At 42.2% G+C, this 25,539-nt stretch overlaps 1 protein-coding gene across 1 annotated transcript in view; it reads right to left on the reverse strand.

Annotated features, from left to right (window-relative positions):
* Window positions 1-25,539, reverse strand: part of PAPPA (pappalysin 1) — a 242,650-nt gene that overhangs the window by 151,546 nt on the left and 65,565 nt on the right. The window contains exons 5-7 of the mRNA XM_047831114.1: window positions 25,180-25,372; window positions 18,617-18,738; window positions 10,606-11,104 (exon numbers count right to left, since the gene is read on the reverse strand). Of these exons, the coding sequence (XP_047687070.1) occupies window positions 10,606-11,104; window positions 18,617-18,738; window positions 25,180-25,372 (814 nt within the window). The remainder of the gene's footprint in view (window positions 1-10,605; window positions 11,105-18,616; window positions 18,739-25,179; window positions 25,373-25,539) is intronic.

The following is a 25,539-nucleotide window of genomic DNA, read 5'->3' on the forward strand; positions in this document are numbered from 1 at the left end:
TTGCCTTTCACACATACTCTCCAGACTGACCCTGGCCAAGAACAAGCCTAATGAAAACCAAACAATAGAAAGAATCATGAACATTTAAATCTTTATGGTTCCCCAAGATTGCATTGTGTTCTTGCAAGATCATTATCTCATTGTTTTTTTTTTAGGACACCCCTCATGAGACTGCATGGACATCACCCGCTTTTTCCAGGGGAAACAGCTGAGACTCAAACCACTGAAAGGATCTGGTCAGGGTCACACAGCAAATCAGCCATGTGTTGGTCCGGGAATCAGGTCTCTTAATTTTGAATTCAGACTCTCTAAAATAATGTCTGAGGTTCCTGTTTGCACAGACACAACATAAACCCACTAAGACCTGCCTGAAGGATTCTCATCATATCTGAGCACAGACTGAATGGATTCTGTCCACTCTTCCTGCCAACGTCCAGTGTGAGATAAATTCCTCCATTCTTTCCACATCTGTAATTACTCTGATGGCTGTTATTTTCCTTCTCTTTCCTATTCATGTATTTGTTTGCTTAAAAATCAGGAATTGGAGAAGCACAACTAAAGTCCAGTCCATCCTACCTACCCCAAGGGCAAACAGCGAGAGAACAAAGAAGTAAGTGATATCAAGACACTCATTACAACCTGATTTCACTAACTCATTGTTTTCCAAAGGGCCTCTTGCCCTACCCCACCCTCTAATAACATACTAAATTAAAATCTATTCTTTTGATTTATATTTCTCTGATAAAGAAGATGTGGAATATATATATCTACATACATACATACAATGGAATATTACTTGGCAAGAATGAACTCTTGCCATTTGCAACAACGTGGATGGAACTAGAATATATTATGCTAAGCAAAATAAGTCAGGCAGAGAAAGACAGACATCATATGATTTCCTTCATATGTGGAATTTATGAAACACAACAGATGAACATAGGAGAAAGGAAGGTAAAATAAGATAAAAACAGAGAGGGAGGCAAACCATAAGAGACTCTTAAATACAGAGAACAAACAGAGGGTTGTTGGAGGGGTGGTGGGTGGGGGAATGAGCTAAATGGGTGATGGGCATTGAAGAGGGCACTTGTTGGGATGAGCACTGGGTGTCATATGTAAGTGATGAATCACTGTTTTTTTACTCCTGAAACCAATACTACACTGTATGTTAACTAACTTGAATTTAAATAAATAAAATTTAAAAAACATATTATTTTATTTCCAGAAATAACATTTCCCTCATTCCAAATACTCATACCTGAAACTTGAAAGTAATTGGGTAACTCCTTAAAACCTTTGCATCCAATATATCACCAAATATGGTTGATTCTACCTTTAAAACATACCTCCAATCCATCTACTCTTCTAGGCAAATAATCATAATTTCTTGTTCAGACTTTAGTAATAACTCCTGGATGGACTTTCTCATTTTCCCCTAATTCTTTCTTCATCCAGTACCCAGAGGAATTTTATAAAAACACAAATAAATAAATAAATCCAAACAAATAAATCCAAACTCCATAATGTTTGCCCCTGCTTACCTCTACAGTTATGTTTCTATATATCCCCCCCGCCTTAATTTAAGGAGGAATTATATTCTCTTATGACCTGTCAAAATAATAATCTTCAGCTTGTAATTATATTTTTACTTGGGCTATTATTTAGCCCAGCCCACATGGAGACTGACCTACAATAGGTACTTATTATGGACTGACTGACTGACGGACGGAAGGACACAAGGAAGGAAAGAAGGACACAGGGAAGGACACAAGGAAGGAAGGAAGGAAGGAAGGAAGGAAGGGAGGGAGGAAGGAAGGAAGGAAGGAAGGAAGGAAGAAAGGAAGGAAATAATTTATTAGTAGAGCCTTCTGTCCATCATTTAACCTCTATGGATCTTATTTAACATCTGTAGAGAAAACACCTTAACAACACACTTTAAAATTCAGTAGTGCATCAGACAGACCCATTGAAATTTAGATAAGTCATGTGTTAGCACCAAACAGGGACCCTTCACACTTTCAAAATCATGAAGGTATTTGGAGACAGTAAGCACTTCTATGGCTGCTGCTGGCCCTGGAGATCTGTTGATTTTGCTAAACCCTTTTGCTTACCTTAATGTTCTCAGAACCCGTATTTCATTCTGAGAGGTACTTGGCCTAAGACTGACATGAGGGAGTCATAGGTAGATGATGCCCAACTTCTAGAAATAGAGTACAATTGTGTTGACTATATAATCTGCTAGCCTGGGCTAGGAGCAGAGGTATTTATTCTGGGCTTGAAGAAATAGCTCTTACTCCTGATGCTTCTCATCAGTCCTGGCAGGCAGGACATCAGAATGCAGGTAAGACCATGTCAGGTAGGCAGCACAGAGAAGCACCCACTCAGGAAGAGGTCCGACCTGGAGCAGGCATTTCAGCAACATGCTACTGGAAATGCACTTCATCAAGTCTCCTCCTCCTCATCTACTTACATGTTCAAAACACAAAGGAAAATATTTGTTCTCTTTGGTGTATTTATTCTGTTGCTCCTTGGAAACAAGAAAAGCTAGTTCAAATACCTTTTCTCTCCATCCATCAAGATGCCACCTTATGTGCTGCCTGTTACAGCAATGATTATGCTCAGTAATTTGCGGGAATGCCCTGGGATCAGGCAAGGAGATGTAAAACTGGACTCTAGCATCTATTAATGATGAGATCTTACATAAATAAATGACTTTATCTCTTTGAGTCTCAGCTTCCTCATCTAAAAATAAGGCATACTGACACCTATACCTCATTGGTAGACTTATAAAAATATTGAGCATATTTGAACTATTCACCACATGGTAGTTACTGGTATGATGTTAGTGCTACCTGTAGTAGATGCTACCTGCATATGTGATGGTGGTTAACACCATCTAAATTTAGGCTCTGCTGGGGGCAGAGATTGGGTTGGTTTTTCTAGTCTACTGTATCTTCAGAATGTGACATGGTTCCCATCCAGGAATCATACTAAATCGAAAAATATGTCAACATACAAGTGATTACACTAAGAATCACTAAGAATAACTTCTTCATAAATGCTAGTTCTCTCTTGACTGTTTCATCCTAGATTCTAATAACATTGCTGAATAAGCAGGGGCACTGGCATTAAAATCCCAGTTTAGCAGATGGGAAAACTGAGATATGAACAGATTAACCACCAGACATAAATTAAAGACATTAATAGACAAATCACAGAAGAGAAAGTGTAGATACCCAGTAAATACTTGAAACGAGGCTCCCTCAAGATGCTCAATCGCAAAAACATCAATGAGAAACCACGTTTTCATCCATCAAATGGGCCAAGACAAAAAACTTTCATTTTGTCAAGTAGTAGTGACAGTGTGGGACAGCAGGTCCTGCCACATGCTGCTGGTGGGATGTGAGCTAGTTCGCCCTTTCAGAATGCCACAGAATGTACCCATTAAAATGAAAACGACCTACAGCTTATGACCCAGCAATTCCATCTCTCAATATCAACTCTAGAGAAATGTTCACATGTACCTACAAGGAGGTTCCTGTAAGAGTTCTGTAAGAGTACAATACAGAGTACTGTAAGTACAGTAAGAGTACTGACTGCAGCATTTGTTTGTAATAGGAAAAATGTGTGAAATAATATAAATGCTCAGCATTAGGGGTATGGTGAAATAACCTGTAGCACACTCCCACTATGGAGTACTGTATAGTACTTAAAAGAAATAAAATAGATTTTAGAACCAAAGTGGATAGATAGCCCAGATTACTACATTCCCCTCCCCCCCACCAGAAAAGTCCACTTTTGGTCTATGATGAAGTATATAGTATAGCATGTTGGTTAATTAATCCATCCATCCATCCATCCATCCATCCATCCATCCATTCTTTTATCAATGTTTGCTAAGTACCCAACTGGTTTCAAGCATCCATACTAGGACAAACCTCTTAAATGATCAATTCTTTATCATCTTCAGGGTCTTAGCTTAGACATCACCTCTTCTGAGAAACCTTCCTTAACTACCTCAAGCTGGGGTAGATACCCTTCCTATGTTTTCCCACAGCCTCCCTAGGCTCTTCACACTAGAGTGCTTTCCATGCTGCAGGAAAAACACCTGAATCATTGCCTGTTCAGCTCCTTCAAACTGTGTGCTCATGGGGCACCTGTGTGGCTCAGTCAGCTAAGTGCCTAATTCTTAATTTTGGCTCAGGTCATGATCCCACAGTTTATGAGATTGAGACCCATGTCAGGCTCTGCACTGAGAGTGTAGAGCCTGCTTGGGATTCTCTCTCTCCCTCTCTCTGCCCCTTTCCTGCTCTCTCTCTCTCTCTCTCTCTCTCTCTCTCTCTCAAAAATAAATAAATAAACATTAAAATAAACAATGTGCTCATGAGGTCAGGAATCAGGGCTCTATTCCCAGTTCTAGCACAGTATATGGCATAGCACAGACACTTAGTAAATACTTGCTAAACAACAAGTATTTGATTTGCATGATTTGGTCGATGAATGAATTAACAAATGAACACATACAAGAACAAAGAATGGATGAGTCGGGGACATACAGAAAGAGCCAGGAAAAGAAATGGGACTAAAAAAACAATGAGGTGGTGAGTCAGCTTGAGAGCCATAAAAACAGCATGAGAGAGCCACCTGTGTCTTCAGTTGACCCTGATTTGGTCTAAACTTCCTCAATCCTCTGAGGATTAATATGGCATCACATGTCAATGTTATGGCTAAGATCTTTAGGCAAGAGGCATCTTTCCAGAGGTTCCACTTTGTGTTACTGCTGACTCGTTCTTCACTCATTCATTCAACACCATTCATGAAGCTCTGATGCTGTCACACACTAGCATGTTAAATTTTGTACTTAAGAATCTGAACCAAGTGAGAGAAGAAGGAAAAAAAAAGAAACAAAGACACAAGCACAGTTAAATATAAGGCAAGCCAAACAGTGATCAAGGACCAAAGATCCTGTTATACAACACCTATGTTCCAAACAGGAGACACTTTTGGTCTCTGTTCAAATATCACCCCATCGGAGGCCTTCCCTTACCACTTCTCTAAAATCACTAAATGCTACCCAACTGCGGTATTATGCAATTATTTCTGGTTTGTGTCTCCCAGCTACATCGTAGGAATTAATGAGAACAAGGATCTTTCCTGCTCTCTTCACCACTACATCCCTAGTGCTTAGAAAATAGATGGATTCATGGTGGAAATCAAAAAATATTTGCTGAGTGAAGGGACTGATAGATAAACTACAGTTTTTGAGCGGATTGATGGGGTTCTGAGCACATAGAGTCCAGAGGAAGAGATGTGGGATCCAATTTGTAAAATTTGGACTCATATTCACAAGAAACTCCACCCAGATCATGTAAATATCTCCTTTCCTTATGTTTGTTTTCCCCAAGAATTATATTGAGAATGGCAAGAAGGTGAGGCAAAACAGATATTGTGTTGGCAGGTTAACAGGTCTGAACGAGAGAGAAGAATCAATGGAATAATTAACTGGGATACATACATAAGCCAATTGGGAAAGGTGACTTTTAAGAATATTTCTAGTTGTAAATTAAAAGTCCTAAGCGAGGGGTACAAACATATATGTTCAACCAGAGAATGAATGACTAAGAGCACTTAGCTTTGGAGTTGATAGATTTACATACAACCCCAGGTAGGTGGCTGGATAGCTGTGTAAAGACTGACCTCAGGTCCTCATCCATAATCTGGGATAAGACCACCTACTTTGTGGGGCTGCTGTATAGATTCAATCAAATGAGATTACTTAAGTAACACATTCAGTAAATTCTTGACACATAGTAGGTACTTAGTAAATTACAGCTTCTCCATTTCTCTTCAACCGCCAAACTCTTTCCCATTCTTCATTCAAGAGCCATTCAAAAATATTCACTATCTCCTTTGTGCCAGGAATCGTTCTAGGCACTTAGAATGCACTAGCAGACACACAGGCGAAAATTCCAGTCCTCAGGAGGTTTATTTTCCTTAATTGCACCTCAATTCTTCCAAGTTTGGGTTAGAAGCCGCTGACTCTTTGTCTCTGTTTCTGCCTTTAGGGCATTGTATACTGCAGTGACACTGCTTCCCTAACTCTCTTTCTTCCCACAGTGTGACCACCCTGAGCTCAGACTCCATGCCTGTCCATTCATTGTTTATGGTTTGCTTTATACCTCACTTTCTCTAAGCCAAAGGAAAAAAAAAAAAAAAAAAAAGGAAGAAGAAGAAGGAAGGAAGGAAGGAAGGAAGGAAGGAAGGAAGGAAAGTAAGCAAGTAAGTTAGCTTAGTTTTATCCAGAGTCTTTACTTAGAGAAATCTAAAGACTCCATGGAGACCCAAGGAGCATGGTGGCCAGTGCAGGAGCACTTGGCAGTCAAGTTGAGAAAGAGAAGCTCCCCTGCTCTTTCTTCTCAGATAGGTGCCTAAAGAAATTGGCCATGTGACTTGTGCTTCTGGACTCCAAGAGTGGGTCACAGTAACTGACTGAGGTCAAGTGGCCCGTGAGTTGTAGTCTGCCTTCCACTTGCTGTATCTCAAACTTCAGCCAGCTTGGATGCATGTCTGAGCTCCAGAATTCTGCCTTTGCATTATTACCTGAGATGGTGTGGTGTTGTGGTTGACAAGGTGTTATTTGGAATTAGAAGTGGGTTTTAAACCTGACTCTGCCATTACCAGCTATATTACATTGGATAAATCACTTTTCTGAGCTTCAGCTTTTTCTCTGAGCTTTACCTCCTCATACGTATTTGTAAAGCACTTAAAGCAGAGAGAATATCCAGCAAATGGTTGCCATTGTTGTTGTTATTTTTATCATCACCATTATTATTGTCTGCACACTACACATTTCAGTAGGGTATCCTAGGGACTCAGTGAGGACCCCTCTGGGTACTGATTCTCATAGTCTCTGCTAACTCCCTTTTACTACAAAAAAGTGAATGAATCACCTGTCACCTAAGAACAACGTCTACTCACAGCCAAGAGTTTAATGTGTTGGCCCTTCATTTTACAAAGGGGGAAACTGAAGCCAAGAGACGTGATACAACATGTCTTAATAACATATGGTGAGTTAGTAGCAGAGTCAATGCTGTTCCCCTTTCCCTCCATCAGTGTCACTTCTCATCCAATAGGGGGGTTTTCATGTAAGGGAGACAGTCCACATTTCTTCTTCATTCTGGCCAAAAGTAATCAGTATCCTAGAAATGCCCACTGGGTAAGCACAGAAGCCTCTCCCTTCATCAATGTCATACCTTGGGAAACTATCTCTAGTACAGATAACAGAAAGAATAAATATTTCTGCTGAGAGAAAAAAATGAAGACAAAGGTCAAAGGGAATCATGTAATGGGTTGAGTCAGGAAAGAAAAAGAAAGCATTTTTTTCTCTCTCTCTTCTTTTTCTCCAAAACAGTCTTTATATAGAACTTGTATAAGAGCCAATTTATTTGATATGGAAAAAATGTGAAAGCAGCAAAACATACCACACGCACACATGCGTGCGCGCGCGCGCGCACACACACACACACACACACACACACACACACACAAAGAGGTATTTGTGTTGGAGTTCAGAACTCGAATTACCAAAAGATAAAGGAGTTGAAATGGTAAGTTGACTTGGAATGATGTTTTACTTGTTTTAGAGTCTCAGAGAACATTCAGGTCAGGAATGTAGTGTAGTCCAGTCTAGGTCTCCAATAAATTCAATGGGATGCAAGAAAGACACAGAGGAAGTCAATGTAGGCCTCAGTCTAGCCATGTGTCTGACACATAGCCTAAGAAAGATTTGCTGGTGAATGAAAGAACAAATGGCACATAAAAGTGTGGGTCCGACTAGTGGTGGTTCTGGAAGTAAAGTGGTACAAGACTGTTCATTTTTTGTCATGTAGTTAAGGTCTTCAGCACTGAAGTGTGAGTGTCTATAGGAAAGGCGCCGGGTCATTCCTGACATACCCAGATCCCAGTGAACACTCTGGCCCACAGAATGTTCTCAACACATATTCATAAATTGAGTGAGTATTGGGAACAAAACCTTGGAAATCCCAGAGCCTTATAGATCACTTTGAGCAGTGGCTATTAAACTGTATGTAACCACGGGGCACCTGGGTGGCTCAGTCAGTTAAGCATCTGACTTTGGCTCAGGTCACAATCACACGGCTCATGAGTTTGAGCCCTATATCAGGTTCTATGCTGACATCTCAGAGACTGAAGCCTGCTTCAGATTCTATGTCTCCCTTTCTCTCTGCCCCTCCCCAGCTTGCACCCTGTCTCTTTCAAAAATAAATTAAAAACATTAAAAAAAAATAAAATAAATGTAGCCAGTCTTAGAGTAATTTGGGAAGACCCTGTAGGCAAGTTTCTGATCAAGTTGTCTAGGCTGAGATCTAAGGACTTGTCCTAAGTTCTCAGGCGTTGTTGTTGCTCCTGGTCTGGGGCAGGAGAACCTGTTTTAGTGCAGTGGTTCTTAAATGTGACTACACATTATAATCATCTGGTAATATTTTAAAAGACTTGATGGCCAGGCTTTATCCTCCTTACCAATTAAATAAGTGCCTGGGGCATTGGTGGAGGGTGGGAGATAGGGGTGGAGAGGGCATGCTGGCGAAACACAAGTGATTTTAAAGTGCCCCAAGTTTCCATAACGTGCACTTGACTTTGAGAACCCCCAGCCTAGTACGTCTTCCTCCTTGTAAATTAAGGCTTCTGAAGCCCCAGAAAGGGTAAGTGATTAGCCTAAGATCCTAGAGCAAATCAATGACTATCTGGGAATGGAACTCAGGGGACTCTCACTTGTTCAGATGGATTTCCACCATTCCACATTTATCAACTCAAGTCAGCTCTCACAGGCACACAACTCCAGGCAAAAAAAAAAAAAAAAAAAAAAAAAAAAAAAAAAAAAAAGCTGGATTTAAACTGAGGGTGTAAGGCATCTATTTTCTCCATTGTTTTATAAAGAAATTTTAAGTGGATGCATATTTATAGAATTTTACCACTCTAGACAAGCAAGAAGATGAAAGAGACAGAGTTATGGAATATTTTCAAGGCAAGATGATCCTTTAAATTTTAAGTACATTCTCAAACACAAACCAAGTGCTGCCTCTGAGTTCCTGAACAGATGTTCTTTCTTCATCTCTGAGTCAATGAATGGGCAAGGGTCTGCTTGTGATGTGCACGTTAATTGCTGGTATGTAAAAGGGAGTGCTGGAAAAGTATTTGAAAGTGGTTCTGTCTCTTAAAAAGATTAAGTTTCCTCCAGAACTCGGTTTCTATTAATGATTGGCTCAGTAAATATTTTCAAGTAGACAGAGCAGAGATTGTGTCTTCTATCATCTTAGAACCAAAGAAAGTGCCACAAAAAGGCCCATAGAAACCACTGACATGAGCACTGTCATCACACAGAAGAGGGAAGTGAGGCTCAAAGAGACTGACGGGCTAATCTAAAATTAGTAAGTGGACCGGCTGGGGCTAAACCAAGGCATCTGACTTCCGAGCTATTGCTCTTTCCAGTACTCAAAGTGTTCCCTACCAATGTCCTTTGCACTTACAGCAGATATTCAACAAAAGTGTGGTGATTAACTTCGTAGATTTCTCAGTACCCAAGTTAGGTGGTGAAAGCACCCTCATTTGTTGGATTAAAGCAGAAGTTGGAATCACATCTTTAAGCGAACACTGGTCAAAGGCACTGGCTTAGGAATCAGGACAGAACCTGACCTTACCACTTTCTAACTATGTGACCTTGGACAAGTGACTTCACGTCTTGAATCTGTTGCACCCTTCTTTGTAAAACAAGAAGGGTAACTGGGCTGGTTTGTGGAGAGGATGAAATAAACGAGTAGAAGATGCAAAGATCTCAGCCCATTGTCTGGCACACAGGCAAAGCACTAATGAGGCCACTGTAAGGTGGCCTCTCAGAAAACATAAAACCTGACGATGTTGGAGGAAAAGGTAGCTTGAGAAATGAATATTAAGGATGAGCACTATCTTGCATAAAAGCCGTGAGCATCCCAAAAGGATCTTGGAGACCTAGAGCTGCAAGGGCTCTTAAGGATCAAATGGGTTTGAACCTCTCTTCCACTTTGGAAAAGGAAACAAAACAAGGACTGTGGCAGGTGATGTTCACCTTCCAAGAACATTCCCATGCAAATACACAGAACCATGCTCAATTCCCAGGCAACCTGCTACTTAGCTTCACGCCCTTCTCATTCACTGAAAAAGCAATCCAAATGCATGAATCTTCAATTAAATATAAAAAGGAAATCATTAGCAAACTTCCATTCTTCCAATTTCATGAGTAATACCTGACTTACTCATTGCTAATCTTATACAGCCTCCTTCATTTAATTGTTCGGAAAACCAAGAGAGGTCTGGGAATCTTAGAGTTATGTTAGAGCTCTCCCCAAATTCCAGACCTCCTGGTTACTTGTGCTTTGCCATTCTCACCATATCAACTCTGCCTTATTAAGACCATTCCACACCCACTGCCAGGTTATGAATCCCTAGAAGTGAATCTGTCTGTGATGAATGTTTTTCCAAGACAGGCCTTTCTGACACTCCTTACATTTGCCCACCCACAAGACCACCTCCTTATCCAGAGAGTGCACTTACGTGTCCATGAATCTTCTATTGAGGTGTAGAAGGGAGGCCACATCCACCTGGAGAGGAGGGTCCCGGACCACCTTGTACTGCAGGGGCTTACACTCTAGGCAGAGCGGGCTGTCAGGAATGGAGGTCAACATGGCCGCATCAATCTCCAGGTGCTCATCCAATGTGTAGATCTGGATGCCGTACACCTCCTCACCCACATCCCGGAGTTTGATGGTCAATGGGACATCGCAGAAGACGTTCTGAGGGCCCAGGGAGATGTTCTTCCCACTGACAGTCAATAGTTTGATGTCATTGACAGCCCCACTAGAGTCCCAGTCAGTGGAGACAAAGGTTACCCATATGGTTAAAGACTCAGGGACCAAAGGGTAGCGAAATTCCAGTTCAAGGTAGCAGCCCTGTGGCTCAGGGCAGGCTGGAGGGACTGTGTGTGGGTTGACAGCTGAATTTGGGCTCCAGGTGCGGACACTGGACTTACAGGGCTGTTCAACATCTGGATGACCTATGGAGAAGAGATGAGGGTATGAGTTCCTGAAAGCCCTTCAGTCTGGTCCTTGGAGCTTCCTGTACACAGTAGGAGAGACTGGTCTGACTAGAGCTCAGACAGAGGTGAAAAGAGAGGGAAGATTCTCAGTGTTTTGGTGAATCAGTTGTATGCACAGCATCCAGCCCATCTCCACCCTTGCAATACAGATCTTGGATAAATCACAAAACATTTGCTCACAACTACATTCAAGTAAGTGTCTTACTATTGAGTCAATGCCCAAACTTTCTTTCTTCATTCCCTACTTGCAGGCTTTGCTGCCCCAGATGGAAAGAAGGAAGGGACACACATTTGCTTAACACACATTTGCTAAACATCGCCTGAACTTGCTTATTTCTTGCAGAGACTCATCTCAGAGGTGAGGCAACTAAGGCTCAGAAATGTGGAGTGGACTGATCAAAGTCTCACAGCTTGATGTGAAGGTCAGTCAGCATTGGAACCCAGTTTTGTCTCATCTTGAAGTTCATACTCTTTATTCTCCCTACTGCATGCAGAGGCCACAAAAATAAACTAGAATCCTTATAGTACTGCTTTCAGTACAACCTGCTTCAAATGACAGAAGAACCAGAAACCTCCAGCAAAGAAGAGATGAGTGCAGATAGTTCCTCCCATTGGATTGAGGATTCTGGGAGGGAAACTGTGTAGAACCATGAATGACAGAACTGGAAGGCAGCCCTGGAGCCATCTTATCTCTCCTCCTCCTCTTTACCACATGAGGTCATTCCATACCACTGAGCTTCTCAGAGCTCTGTCCAGTCTGACTCAGGAAAGGGGAGGGTTGGGTGAGGCAGGGGAGGGGGGAGAAGGAAGGAGGGATTCTTCTACTCTTTCCCCAGGGAGACAATGCCTCATCCCGACTGATCTCAGCCTGCAGTGACTTCTGATTTTTCTCTGATGAGATCATGTAGTCCTAGACCCTCAGAGAGCTCTCCTTTGCACTGCTGAGAAAAGTAATCAGGACTCTGTAATGATCAGCTCTAATTTGTTTAAGGCAATCTAACAAGAGATACACATCACTGGTGAGGGTAGGACGCAGGATGTCAAGTTGTCCTATTAGCCACATTTTTTTTTCCATCTTTTGGTGGCAAGTGGGATGCTGGGTATTTCTAAATCAAAAGGAAAAAGGCAATCTTTGCTGGAAATGGCTTTGTGGTAGTGTTACAGCATCACAGGAATTGCAATGTGAAAACTAGAAAACCATTTTGGGTAGAAAAGCTATTCCAGTGAAGGCTATAAAAATGCCTCCAATCTCCATGCCTCTGCCCAGCCAAGGGAGAAGAGAGAAGACATCAAGTGGAGATGGAGAAGAGAAAAAGAAAAGAAAGTGGGCGGCGGGGGGGGGGGGGGGGAGGGGGCGGTTGAGAAGAATTCAAAAGACTTTTTAGATATAACACATCAGAGCAGGAATAAATGGATATAACTACTCCACCATTCCTAGGCAAGGTTCATCCATTTCAGCAAATGCTGGCTAGAAGTGACCAGTGATTTAAGTCAAAGGCACAAATAAGACTCCCTAGCGAGGCTGAAGCTTTTCTTCGTGTCAACTCTCTAACCCGATGGAGTCCCTGATTGTCTTAGCTTTATGAGTTGTTGGCACATACATTATCATTTATTCACTGAGCTTTCCTGAGGGCAACATTTTAATGTATATGGAGCACATTCCCTAGCCATTAATGTATTCATCTGTTTGTCACCAAGATCCTGTAAGACAGTTATCATTTTTGTCTCTCATATCTCTGTTTCACTCAATGACAGGTAGCCTTTATTTAATATAGTACCTGGTCCATAGACAGTGATTATAGTGGATATTCAATAAATATTTGTTAAATGAAGAATCTTCTATCTTGCTAATATGGAGTTAAAAAAGCAGCGAGCACTTTGTGGAATGCAGAAGCCCATTGCGTTATGGTGAGTGCCAGGTGAACATTCCACCTCCTCCTCGCACTTTCTCTTGGAACTGGAAAAGGATGCAACAATCTTTCTCCTTCCTTGGAGAAAATGGCTATCAGTGATGGGAGCCACAACAGAGCAAAGATGACAAATGTGTCTGTCCCCTGCCTTCTCCCTGATTTCTTGTTAATCAACAGAGGGACCAAATGCTTTTCAAAGGACAGTAAGGTGAGCCTGGACCTTACACTCAAGTAGGTAAAGAGGAATGGAGATCTTAGCAAAGCTTGTGCTTGTACTGTCATCAGAGACAAACTTTTACATGTCAAAAAGAGCCTCAGGATTACAGAGTCCAGCCATCACCAATGCAGCAACCCTTGAACCATGCCAGGCTCCACGAACTGACCATCCTGAGTTCGGTGCCATGCCAAACATGTTACATGCCTCATTTTTGCAATAAGTCTATGGCACAGGTCTTAAGAAACTCATTTTCCAGAAGAGGGAACTGAGACTCAGATGGTTAAGTCACTCCCTGATGGGGAGCAGAATATTATGTGATACTGTTCATCCAGGCAGCATGCCAAACTTTGAAGCAATGGAAGCTGGGCTGAACTATAAGCTCATTGTGTCCCCTACTCTGATGATACCTACCTCACAGGGGTGCTGTAAAACTCAAAATGGGATGGTATACTTACTAGATGTCACAAATAGATTAGCTCTGTTATGAAACATAAGGAGGAAGGAACGGGGAAAAGCTTGGGAGGAAGAGGTAGTCTAAGCAAAGAGAACAGCTGAGAGTGAACAGGAACAAAGATGACTATGGTTGTGAGTGCAAGGGAGAGTAGCAAGTGGTGAGGCCAGCAAGCTAAACATAACCCAGGTTCTGGAGAGTCTTGTATGGCACTTTAAGGAAACTGCACTTTATACTGAGAAGGATGGAGGGGCTAGTGAAAAATTGTAAGCAAACAAGTGAAAATTACCTTTTAGCAAAACCACTTTTTAGAATCACAGATACTATCTATCCATCTATGTATTTGTCCATCTATCTGTCCGCCTGTCCATCCATCCTCCATCCATCCATCCATCCATCTGTCCGTCCAAAGAATAATTACTGACTGCCTGGTCTGTGCCCAGTGCTAGGCTAGTCCCTGGGAAAACAGGTTTCTATACACATGGCCTCTGCCCCCATGGAGCTTCCAGTCTAGTGAAACCAGGTGAGAAATGATTGTACTAACACAGACAATCACACCTGTGGCTTGGACAAGGGACCCTAAAAAGAGATGAGGACCAACCCAAAGTGCCTAAGAGGGAAAAAATGAACAAGGCTAGAAAGTTGACTGGGAGTGACTGTGAGGCAGGGAAAAGGGCAGAGAAAAGGGGGAAGGGAGGAGAAAGGAAGGAAGGAAGGAGGAAAAAAGTAAGAAGGAAGGGGGAAGAAAGAAAAGCATGAAAGTACTGTTACTTCATTATTAATACCTACCCTTTTGTATATACGGTGATTACATGAAAAGGTACATGTTGATACAAGCTGTGCACTAGAAATGAGGCTACGTACGTGTGAAATTTATTTATATATACTTATGCTGATTTAAATGTACATTTATGAAGATCCATACAGACATCTATTATATATCTTTGTGTATATACCCTGCAGCTGTTGACACAAATATAGTTATAAAAACTTAGTGCCAAGTTTTTCCAGATGAATACTTCAGCACACCTGAAATATTATGGGCAGAAAAATGGGGGAAAGGACTCACACAGATAAGAAAAAATGAAAACAGCTAGTGCCATGTGTCAGTCTCACGGAAAACCCAACATTTGCGAGGTGTTACATGCTTGGACATGTGATCTTACCAGAGATGTGAGTTGATGAGGCCTAACTATCTCAGTCCTGGGTGACAAGTGTCCATGGTATTAAATACCTCAAGAAACACTCAACTCTGAAATACAGTTTTTGCTCAAGATATAGGAAAACAGGGTTTCTTCTGAGTCCAATCACCTTCTGTGGCCAAAGGCAAGAATTTCTGTGACTGTATTTACCTGAAGTTCATGGAACAGAGTTAATGGAACACCACAGATGTGCAATAAATATTTGTTAAATGGTAAATATTCTATCTTATTAATATGGAGTTAAAATAAAGAAGTTACAGCTCTGTGGAATATTAGAGCTAGAGAGAACGTTTATTCTGTGCATGAGATGCTATCTTCAGAGAAGCTAAGTGACTCATTCAAGGGCACAGAGCACATTAATGTTGGGGCTCAGACCAAGGTCCAGTCCTCTTTATCCCCCCACCCCAAAGATCTGTCTGGCATTGCTCATGGATTTGAGAGTTTTATGTTAGTTTGGGAAGTCTAAAAACTTAAACATGCAAAGATAAATAGGATGAAAATGAGTTGAGAAATAAATTGCAGAGTTTGGCTCATGGAAAAGTTTATTTCTTCAAGGATATTAAAAGGGTCTGAGCCAAAAGGATCACACAGACTGTAATAGGATGCTCTAAAAAAAGAACAGTGTCTTTTCCTGGCCTGCATGCACTAAATTTACATATTCTGAAGGAAAACCCAAGGCTGCTGGGTTTCCTTGCATGCCTGAGTCAGCTCAGGGAACGAGGGGGCTCAGCACTTCCAGTTGAACTCTGCTCTACATATCGTGCTTTAAGAAGGTCAACAGCAAACCAGGAACAGACTTAACCAATTGACAGTTGGGTTGGATGGAGGTGTGGGGAGATGTCTGAAAATTATTTCATTCATGCAACTGGTAGAACAAACCAAGATGTTTTAGCCAGAGAAGTCTCAGTGGAGAGTCTTGCTGATTATACCTCCTAAATATCTCTCAATTCCATTGACTTCTCTCCATTTCTCACTGCCACGGACCACACCCTGGCCACCACCATCCCTATTCCAGATTCCTGCAACAGCCACTGCTCCCTTTCCCCCAGCACACACTCCTCAGGCTCTTCACCACAGAGCAACCCACGCAATCTTGACAACATGTACATCTCACCATGCAACAGACTCCTGCCAAGGCACGTGGTGCCTCCTTGCTGCCCTCAGTAAAAACCCATTGTTATCCAGTCATTATAGAACACTCAGTCCAACCTTCCCCGACTCCACACCTTACTCTTCATGCTCCAAACCCTCTTAATCTCTCAGAGCATTACTGAAGACCTTCTGTTTATGAGGGTTACATCTACTAGTAGTTGCCATACTATCAACGAAAACTGAGAAACTTTAGAACACAAGAACACATACGCATGTGCTCTATTAGCTATTGGAGCAGTAATAACATCGCATTCCATGCAGGACAGGAAAGCTCCATTCTCACGAGAGACTGGGAGTGGAAATGGTAATCAGTATCATAGCATCATTATGAAAATAATTTTGGTCTTTGAGGATACCCTATAAAGTCTCTAGGAATGCCATAATCCTCTAGATCAGACTCAAAAAACCACTGTTCTAAACATACCCAGTTTCTTTCATGTTGTCAAATGTGCCTTGCTCACTGGTGTGGTGACATTTCCTGGGTGGCCTTAGTCTCAGTTCTACATGAGGCCAGCTGCTCACTGCTCCCCCCAGCACTCTGTGCTTCGATCAGCATGGGCCTCACTGCACCGGATGGTTACCATCCAGCACCCCTGTTAGATGGCCAGCTCCGCCTTGAGCCATGCACCCAGCACAGTGCCAGGCACACAGTTCCTACAGTGGTCACAGGTGAGACTTGTTCATTCTGTGCGCACACAATGTGTTGTCAGCTGGAAGAGACATGCATTTTCTTCCAGGAAAACCCAAAGTGGGCTCTGCTGGCATGGAAAAGTCACGACTGTGGATTTCAGGAAGAACTTTCTAACAAATGGAAGGCCAAGGAATGTATGAGCTGGTGCTAGGAGAGCCTCAGTAAGGGAGGGCAGGAGGGGGATTCCTGCACTGGGTGGGAACTGGGGCTGGATGACCTAGCCACCCCTTCCAAGTCTGACAGCCCGTGATTCTGTGAGGCTGAACTGAGGGCTTCTCCCAGACATCCCTCTTGCTTTACATTCCAGATGGATTTGTTTAGAGTTCCCAAGTTCAGCTCTCATTTTTATTTTAAGCTACTTTAGAAGATAACAAAGTACAGTGCTGTCATTTTTCTCCTTCACTTTCCTCTCTGATCCCTCTCCCTTGCTTTATTCTCTGGCTTTTTCTTTCCAACCTCCTTTCTAAAAATATAAAGGAAAAGAGGGGAGTTCTCACTGAACCTCAGTGAGGAATCAGATTCTGCTCCCTCTGATGGACTGTGGTCCCCACCCAGGGACCATGGACATGAGCTGCCCTGCACAGAAGCAAGAGGGACCGGGCGGTCGGGGGGGGGGGGGGGGGCGGAGTTCTAAGCGGAAGTCTCTGAGGGTAAGGGAGAACACGGGGTCTCTGCCAGCCTGGCTTCAGACACTAGATCTGAGCCCTAAAGAAGGGGACATTGCAAAAGGAAACTGAGTAGGCAACTTTCCATGAGATTCTGTTAAGTTCCAAGTGGCTGCTGCAAAGCCAAGTGACCATGGAACAAAGAATTGGGTAAAAGGCACTCTCTTAATTTCTGTAGAAAACCCAGTAGATCTGGCAGTGTGCAGGACTAGAAGACAGCACAGAGACTGTTAGCCCTAGGGAGGTCTGGGAGACCCCCAGACGGGGAGGGTCTGGTCATGGGGAGAGCCCACAACAGTGGCAATCACGAGGTGATTCCCTCAAGTGTCTTGCTGATAAATGGATCCCAAAAAGGAGGGTACATGGCAGAAAACATTGAGAGGGATAGCTGTGGTGTATATGTGGATGCCCTGGGGATTCTCAGAAACAACCAAAGAAGATAAAGACTACTGAAACCTTGACCAACCCCTGCCCCCCCACCCAGGTATGTGTGCTGATTCTAAGGTGATCTTGAACCAACAGGCTGTCGGGGTCAGGAGGTGTGTATAAACACACATACAAGCTGTGTCTTTATCAGGTGTGTGGCCTCAGGCACTTGTTCAATATCTCAGCACCTTGGTTTCCTCAAATTTAAAGTGGGATGTCATACCTAACACAGTGAAGAGTTCAAAGACTATGTGTTGAATCGACGCATGAGTATTGGCCTTGATCTTGGCCGAAGGGTGCAAACTTCTAGTTGTACGATGGATAAATTCTGGAGTTTTAATATACAACATGGGGACTCTAGTTAATGATACTGTATCATACACTTGAAAATTGCCTAGAGAGTAGATCTTATATGTTCTTACCACAAAAAACAAAAAAGTATGAGATGATGGATGTGTAAACTAATCTTACTGTGGTAATTACTTCACGATGATACATGTATCAAATCATCACTTTGTACAATGTGATGTTAGATGTCAATAATGTCTCAAAAACACTTGGGGGAAAAGACAAAAATAAAATTTTAAAAAATAAAATTAATAAAAGAATAAAATTATAAAAATAAATAAGTAAATAAATAATAAAATAAAATTTAAAAACTTGGCCTTGAAGATTCCATAAAGATCAAATGAGATAGTATGTAAAGAGTTGTTCTTTGTACCCCTAACCTGTAAATGAGCTTCCAGGTGGCCTTACCTTCTGCTTCCCGAGGACTCCAGTGTCCTGATGGGCCACAGGGCATCGGGGAGGAGGCATTAATGGCATACTGCACCAGGATTCTCCCTTCGAGACAAAGTTCACATGCTGATCCCAATTCTCTAGGAGGCCAAGGAAAGAAGGGAAATGCACTGACTTAGGAACGGTTGAATGAGCTCCTGATCCAGGGCAGAAGACACAACAATTCCACATTACCCTATCCTCCTTATCCTCGCCAAAGATTCCAGAATATGAGCATAAGTGAAATTCCTCCCCAGTGTTCAGCAAAGATCTTATTTAGGCCTATGTGGTTTCTGTCATAACGATAGATACACTTCTTTAATTTCAAGCAGTACAGAATCAACAGGCCAACTACTTACTACCTGTAGTAATCTTAGTTTCATCAGACATTCAAGGCTCCACTGAGGACTTGATGTGTGCTTGTGAAAAAATCTTTAGTCCCATTTAACCTCAAATTTTATTCTTTTAACAGTGCTTATCAGGTACCTCCCATGTGCCAGACACCATCCTGGGTCCTAGGTATGAAATAGAAAGAAGGCATGATCTAGTTCCTTCATTCAAAAATGAGTTGGGTGAACCAGATGGTGCCTATAGAACCTTCCAGCCCTGACACTGTGTGGATGGATGAATCACCTTTAACAGTGAAAAGCAGTTTCTTTACCATGGTATCAAATTCCTTTTAGCAGCTTTCCAAGGGGCAAGCCAATCTCTTGAAGGGAACAGCCCTAGAAGTGGAATATTATAGTGGCTTCCTCTACTATCTAGTGTCTCATGTATCTGGATTCAATCTCCCCTTAGCCACAATAGCCTCTGGGATCTTGCTTGTTCTCCAGACTTGGCATCTGTTTAGGAGGCAGCTGCCAGGAGGGGAGAGGGATCAGCCCATTATTTCTCAAAATGCAATGGTCCTGCCAATACCTCTTTCATCATTCCTAGAAGAATCTTTATCCCTTGACTACCTGAAAGATACAGTGGAGGAGCCTTAGGGCTTTCCCTTCACAGAGAAGCTCTATAGCCCTTGGGATCACATGGTGAGAAAGAGTATACTTGTAAGCATCTGTCTACTGGTGTTCCCCATTCCTCTTCCACACAGCTACCAGGGAACTCATCCCCAAACCTATATCTTAACAGATCATTCTCCTGCTTATCTGCTTATATGGTGGTCAACATATGTGGATGGGTGGATGGGTGAATGGGTGGGTGCGTGGGTAGATGGATGGATGGTGGATGGGTAGATACTGGCTGGGTGCATTGGTGAGTGGATGGGTAGGTGGGTGGGTGGATGGATGGATGGATGGATGGTGGATAGATGGATGGTGGATGGGTGGATAGATGGGTAGGTGGATAGATGAATGGATGAACACCAGTAACTCAGACATGTTGCTAAGACTCATGACTAACCTAGTCTAGACCCTCAAATTGCAGAATTTGCATCCTCAGCTTTATCACTGTAAATATAAAATCATACATAGGTAGAAATTTTGCAAGCACATTGATATCCAGTGGTAGGAGAATGATGAAATAGCCTAAGATTAACATGGTCAATAAAATGGTAAGAAGTCATTACAAAAATGTTCCCTGAAATTTTATGGAATGCTATAATGTTAAGTGAAAAAGTTGTATTCAAAACTGAATTTATAGCAGCATCTCAGTACTGTTCAAATAACTTCAATATTACAAAACATTGGCAGCAATGTCTGGGTGGTGGAACAAGTATAGGATGATCCCCATTTTTATTCCTTCTGGTTTTCTGAATTTTCTATATATTTTGAATATCTAGAAGTTACTCCTGGACTGGCAATCACAATAATTATACAAATATACTTGTAGACAGGGAATGAGGAGTGGAGAGAGAGTTCCTACTCTGGAAGGCTGAGTTCCATTACAATGACCACAAACCATGCATAGCAGCTCAGAGTCACATGACTGGCTCTATGATGACAATGAGATTATAAAGGTTCTGGGATGGAATTAGGAACCACACTGACCTTAATGGACATGGAACCTTTCTTTCTATTTCTTTATATGTCATGCTTCAGATGACACTCATAGAGTGAGTGCCCTGTACTTCACAGAGTTCCTGACACATCCTCAGTTTCCAATAAATACTTTGATGAGTGACTAAACCATCATCCACCTGACAGTAAATGTGCCTTGTTTGCACAGAGCCCTACAAAGTACCTTTCATCATATTCAATCATTGGTTCATGTATTCATTCATTTTTTCATCTGTTCATTCAATGGGTAGTCATTGAACAGCCTCTAGCTGTTAGCACTGTACAAGTACCAGACATTGACCATCGAAGGGTGAGGAAATTAGATGTGCTACCTATACCTCATAGAGCTTGCAGCCTGGTGGATAGTCCATAAACAAGTAGACAGATATAAAATAACAGGCTCATTAAGTTCTAGAAGCAAAGGAAATGTATGATGTATGCAAGAATACCAGTGGGAGAGGTGTACTGGGCTAATTAAAATTGGAACAGTCATGAAAGGCCTTAGTGAGGGAATGCCATCTATGGTGAGAGCTGAAGGATGACATAAAGGGTGGATATAAAGTATTCCAGGGGCAGTCGCAGGAACATAAAGGACCTAAGCAGGAAAAAAAGGGCTGGGTGTATAGGGATCCCAAAGGAAGTGTGAATGACAGGAGTCACGAATGAAGGAAAGAGTGGTAAGAGAGGCAGTTGGACAGATAGGCAAGGATTAGATCATGGGAAGTCCTGTAGACCACATGGTGATCATACATAAAAGAAATGGGAAGCCACTAGAGGGTTGTAAGCCACTGGAGCCACTCCAAGTCATGGAGCAACATGATATAATTTACATTTTAAAAAGATTGCTCTGAATGCTAAATGAAACATGGATTGAGGAAAGAAGGACAAAAGTAAAGGCTAAGTCAGCAACTAAAAAGCAATGGTGTGATTCTGGGCAGTGGGTCATGTTCCCATTTTACAGATTAGGAAATAGAAGATCATAAGTACAATGCACTCATGCCAAGGTTATAGCTTGTAAAGGCTTTACCAAAATCAGGAAGTATCTATACATCAAGGGAGTATATAGTATTTTTTTTTTTACCTCTGGCATTTATTTGATTTTTATTTGCACCTGTATCTACACACACACACACACACACACACACACACACACACACACATACACACACACTCTGAAATCACAGACGTACAGGATGTTAACACTGGAAGAGATCATCTTTCTCACCTAGGTTCCATGAGAATCAAAGCTTAATGCTCAAGTCTGTGCTAATATGGCAGCCAGCAGTCACATGTGGGTCTTTGAATGTAAGTTAATTAACATTAAATAAATTTAATAAATTATAAATTAAATAAATTTAAATAAATTCAGTTCCACACTTGTCACATTTCAAGTGCTTCATAGCCAGTTGGCTAATGGCTACCATATTGGATGGTACAGATAGAGAATATTTCCATTACTGCAGAAGTACCATTGAACAGTGCTTCTTTAAGATGTCCACTGTGTATGATGAGTTTACTTCTCTCCTATGCATCTAGAATGGTACTCATTATATACCATTCTAAGGAGAATTGAGAAAATAGTTACTCAAGTCATTTTCTGTGTTCTGAGATTTGCAATAGGAACCTTGGTTGCAAAAGGCTAGATGCCCTTTGGCTTACAGATCAGAAGACTGAGGCTGAAGAGGAAGAGGAAATGAATGAGATTGCAAAGACTTGAGACCCAGGTCTCTTGCTTCTCAGTCCAGAATTCTTTCTAATACCCCACCACCAATTGTTCAGATAACTGAAACCATTCCATCAACACATGTTTGCAAGACAGATAAAAATAAAGGAGTTAGAAAAGCCAGGGGTGGCCTTGAATTATTTATTCAGTTGCCCATGTGTGAGGACACAGGCTGTGGGAGGATCTGAATATGTTTTTTTAAGGAAAACCCTTGTATTCTCTTAGACCACAGATGTGAGGAACAGCAGGAGGACGTAGGGATGGCCAGGGGCGAGAGGTTGGCATTGATGGATGTAGTGGAAAACACCAGAGATTTTGCAGGGAAAGAGAATTTTCAAGTAGCTAAACAGCTCTGGGAAACTTCGTATGAGATGGGAACTAATATTTCTTGAACATAGAGGGTGTGCTAGGCATACCACAGATGTCACATGTTTGTTGAATTCCCCACAAAATCCAGCTGAAGTGGGCACAATTATGGAAGAAGATTCAGAGGGTCAGAGAGAATAAGGTGAGATGGCTTGCCAAAGGCCCCATAGACCAAGAGTGGTGGAGCGGGGAGCGGAGTGCAGACAATTTGTCAGTAGAGCTTGTATGCTCTGCACCAGGCCAATGCACATGAGTGCAAACTGAGTGTATGTGGGAGTGATAGCTCCATTTCTTTATAACAATTTATTGAACTGGTGGACCAACTTCCTTTAGTCATAGCCTATCGTCTACGTAGCTGTTAACCCTAATTAGACATGTTTCTAAAATGTCAGTTTTAATTTAACATATGATAACTCCGTTATGAAATCTTAGACTGAACAGAATAGCTATTGTACAAGCCTCAAGTACCAACTGACTATAGGTTATTAAAAACATATTGATTGGAGCTGAGGGTACCATGTAATAGAGACCTATCTCATTACACAACAATTAACCCTCCAATAGGTTTCCAACAATCAGATGGTATTTATTTAATGGACAATAACTGCTTTATGAAATATAAATTAAATACATACACAGGAAGCTTCATTTACAAAACTTCCATTTTTAAGTGGAATTGAGGCCAAGGCTTGACCAAAAGTCTGATACTTCTCATCGCCACAGAAAAAATAAATAAATCTACAGGCTGCTGGAGAGCCTGCTCTGAAGTGTCACATGAGGTTTCCCAAACCCAGCTCTGAGCTCCCAGTGAGGGCGGCTGGGGGCAGGGGAAGGGGGTTTTTATAGAGGGCCCAGGGATTACATTTCCTTCCCCTATGAACACATGCACCCAGCTGCCAGACAAAGGTTCTAGATTCAGGGACTGATGGTACTGTAGAAAATTAGAGATCCCATTTTTTTTAAGAAGGCTCCACGCCTGGTGAGAAGCCCAATGCAGGGCTTGAACTCACGACCCTGAGATCAAGACCTGGGTTGAGATCAAGAATTGGACACTCAACCAACTGAGCCACCCAGGTGCCCCAGAGCCCCAATTTAATGTGGCACCATGAACTAATATGTATTTACACACACACACACACACACACACACACACACACACACACACACACACGAGAGCTCCTTACCACCTTCTGTGGCTCTTTTGAGGGTAGGGGTAACACCCCCTTCATAATTCAAATTTTAGACGGACTTAATGAAAACACACAGGGGCCAGAGACAAGACGCTGCAAAATGTGAGTCAGAGCCCAGCTCCCACCAACTTCTATGGGCTCTTGGTCAAATCTCCCAGCCTCTTTCAGCTCCAATTCCTGCCTTACCCAGCAAATGAGTAAAATGATTCCCCCTTCATAGAGTTACTAGAAAGAGTAAATGAGACTCTGCAAACAAAGCTTTTAATGCAGAATCTTTCCCAGAGTAAGCACTTAATGAATGGCAACAGCCACAACCTCAGAGAATTATTTGTTAATCATTAGCTGGCTTTTATTTTTGCCATCATCAATGGTATATCATCAGTATTAGATAAAACACTCCCAAGAAGGGCTGGGATAGAGGTTAAGACACTAATAAGCCCTAAATTAAAGGCAAGGGTAGATGTCAACATCTTAATCTATTTTCCCGACTCTTTAGAATCTGTTTTCCTTAAAGCCTGAGCTCCTCAGAGGGTCTCAATGCTGAAAGGCATCACAAGAGACCCCTGGATTCAGGTTCATGCCTGCAGACTACTGAGGCATCGTAAGACACACGTTTCTGAGGTAGAAGACCACTCTGCAAGGGAAAGTAACTTGCCCAAGTCAGTACAGCTAATAAGTGGCAGATGGGGGAGCAGAACTCCTGTGCCTTGGTTTATCATTCCTGGTCTTCTAAAAATTCTACCTTCAATTCTACAAAGAAATACTGTGCACAAAGATTCTAATTATATGTATTATACATATATTATATATATATATTTGCATGTATATTCATGTATGATATGAATATGTATATATACACATATACACCTTGATATTTAATATATATTATACATATATTACAATTACCCATTAACCAGGGGCAATTTCAAATCCTGAATGCATGGAGAAGAGATCAGGACCTCCATCCCAGAGGATAGAGTTTCCAGGTATTTCAGAATAAAATAAAGCTAAACATTCATTCATTGAAAGCATGCATCATTACTTATTAATTTTGATTAGCAATCATTCATGTATCCCCTGACCCCCAAATCTACAACATGCCTATCTGGACCAGTCACTGTTTAGTGGCTGAACTGCCAGGGGCTCCAGATGAACAAGAGAGCAAGGACAGAGAAAACAGCACAACTCCTCTCCAAGACTGCTTCCCTTCTGAAGTCCCTTCTTGGCAGGAGAGAGAGGGATCACCGCTTCACAGGCCACACTCACCTTTCAAAGAAGTGGCCATCGATGGGCGGAAACCACTCCAGCGTCACGGAGTCGGTCGTGTGGCCCACGATCTGGGGGGCCAGGGCTACAGGCGCCGGCTTCCTGGAGGGCTGCCAGCTCTGGTACACCAGGTCCAGGTAACAGTGCATTCTGGCAACTTGATTGGGCGTGAAGGAGTCCGTACAGTCGTCATCTGCGAGCGGGCAGAGGGAGAGATAAAAACCTGGCTGCATGGGAGGGCATGAGAGTTATGACGTTTCCCAGGGAACAGCCAGCCAGCACCCCAGTCCTTGCCAACACAGAGCTGGCCTCTTTCAGTGCTTAAGAGTTAATGGTCTGTGCACAAATGAGTGCAGTCAT

Source organism: Prionailurus viverrinus, chromosome D4 (assembly GCF_022837055.1).
Source record: "Prionailurus viverrinus isolate Anna chromosome D4, UM_Priviv_1.0, whole genome shotgun sequence".
Classification (NCBI taxonomy): Eukaryota; Metazoa; Chordata; class Mammalia; order Carnivora; family Felidae; genus Prionailurus; species Prionailurus viverrinus.